A 1,412-nucleotide genomic window follows, 5' to 3' on the forward strand; every position below is an offset into this window, starting at 1 on the left:
TTCATTTTGGCCACAGAGAAACGTCATCATGACTTCTGTATGATGTCTAATTTTGAACAGAAGTATCCTAGTGGATTGTATAACAAAAACAAGATAAATTTTTTTCTTTCACATTTTACGTGAGGAATGTTTATGATTAATATTGAATGGTAAATTAGGAATGGCAAATTATGCATTATTTTAAAAAATTGTGTCTTAAATATTTAGAGTATCCAGTACAAAATTGGATCTACAGAAAAAATCTGAGGCCCTTGAAAATAGCAAGCAAATGCTTACAAAGCAAGAGCAAGAAAATGTAATCCTGAAACAAGAATTTGAAAATTTAAGTCAAGATGCAAAGATGCAGCAAAAGGAATTGAATAACAGAATTCAAACAACAGTAACAGAACTGCAAAAAGTGAAGATGGAGAAAGAAACTCTAATGACAGAGCTTTCTACAGTAAAAGAGAAGTTATCAAAAGTTTCTGATTCTTTGAAAAACTCCAAAAGTGAATTTGAAAAGGAGAATCAGAAAGGAAAAGCTGTTATATTAGATTTGGTTAGTAGTTTACATTTACTTTCTTAGGTAGAAGTGATTATATTATTTAAAATGTACTGATTTTTCTTCTTAATTAACTGTTGATTTTTCATCCTACATTTAAATGATTTAAAATAGTTCTCATGAGGAAAGGAATTGGGATAGCCCAAGATAATGGTATGTGTGTGTGTTTATGTATGTGCACAATTTTCTAAAGGCCAGGGATATTTTCAGTTGAATATAGCAGTCTTTCTCTGTTGCTGGTATAATGCTAGATTTGGCAGAGACTGCAGCATGTTTGTTCTTGGGGACATTTCCACAGAGAATACAACTACTAGTTGAAATGTTATTCACTTGCCTGAAAAAAAGAAAAAAAAAAGACCAGAAAGATCTTAATGACTATTTTAACTCTGGATACTGTAAACTTTCTGACTCTTTATTGAATATTCTAAAACTCCAGATAATACCATGTTTAGAGATACCATAAAACATATTTAAACTGTAAAGAAAAAAAAGTCAGAGTCTCAGGAAATGCTTAAAGGGGAATGTATTCTCAAAAATATTTTAATCCAGAATAACACAAAGTAGCTGGAAAAGTATTATACAACTCTTCTGTTCTCAATATGAAGGTAAGTGAAATTGTTTAGTAGTATTAAAAATTGTGTAATATTAGTATGTTACCTTTATGTTCCTTTCTGTTTGGAGAAAACATTTTCTATCTGTACACCTTTCCTCTTGAGTTATATGTGATTATTTTTTAATTTATTGTTTTAATATTTTCTAAGTTTCTTCCATTTTTTTGAAGCCCATTGTTCTATTTTTAAAATAGTAAAAGTTAATTATAATGAATTTTGTGACATAAAAATGTGGTTTCCAAAGTGTTCTAAAATGTTGT

General features: G+C 29.1%; 1 protein-coding gene across 1 annotated transcript in view; it reads left to right on the top strand.

The window, feature by feature from the left end:
• EEA1 (early endosome antigen 1) overlaps window positions 1–1,412 on the top strand; it is a 133,498-nt gene that overhangs the window by 113,655 nt on the left and 18,431 nt on the right. Inside the window, exon 19 of the mRNA XM_012663994.1 lies at window positions 210–538. Coding sequence (XP_012519448.1) covers window positions 210–538 — 329 coding nt within the window. The remainder of the gene's footprint in view (window positions 1–209; window positions 539–1,412) is intronic.

Source organism: Propithecus coquereli, unplaced genomic scaffold (genome assembly GCF_000956105.1).
Source record: "Propithecus coquereli isolate 6110/MARCELLA unplaced genomic scaffold, Pcoq_1.0 Scaffold85, whole genome shotgun sequence".
NCBI lineage: Eukaryota > Metazoa > Chordata > Mammalia > Primates > Indriidae > Propithecus > Propithecus coquereli.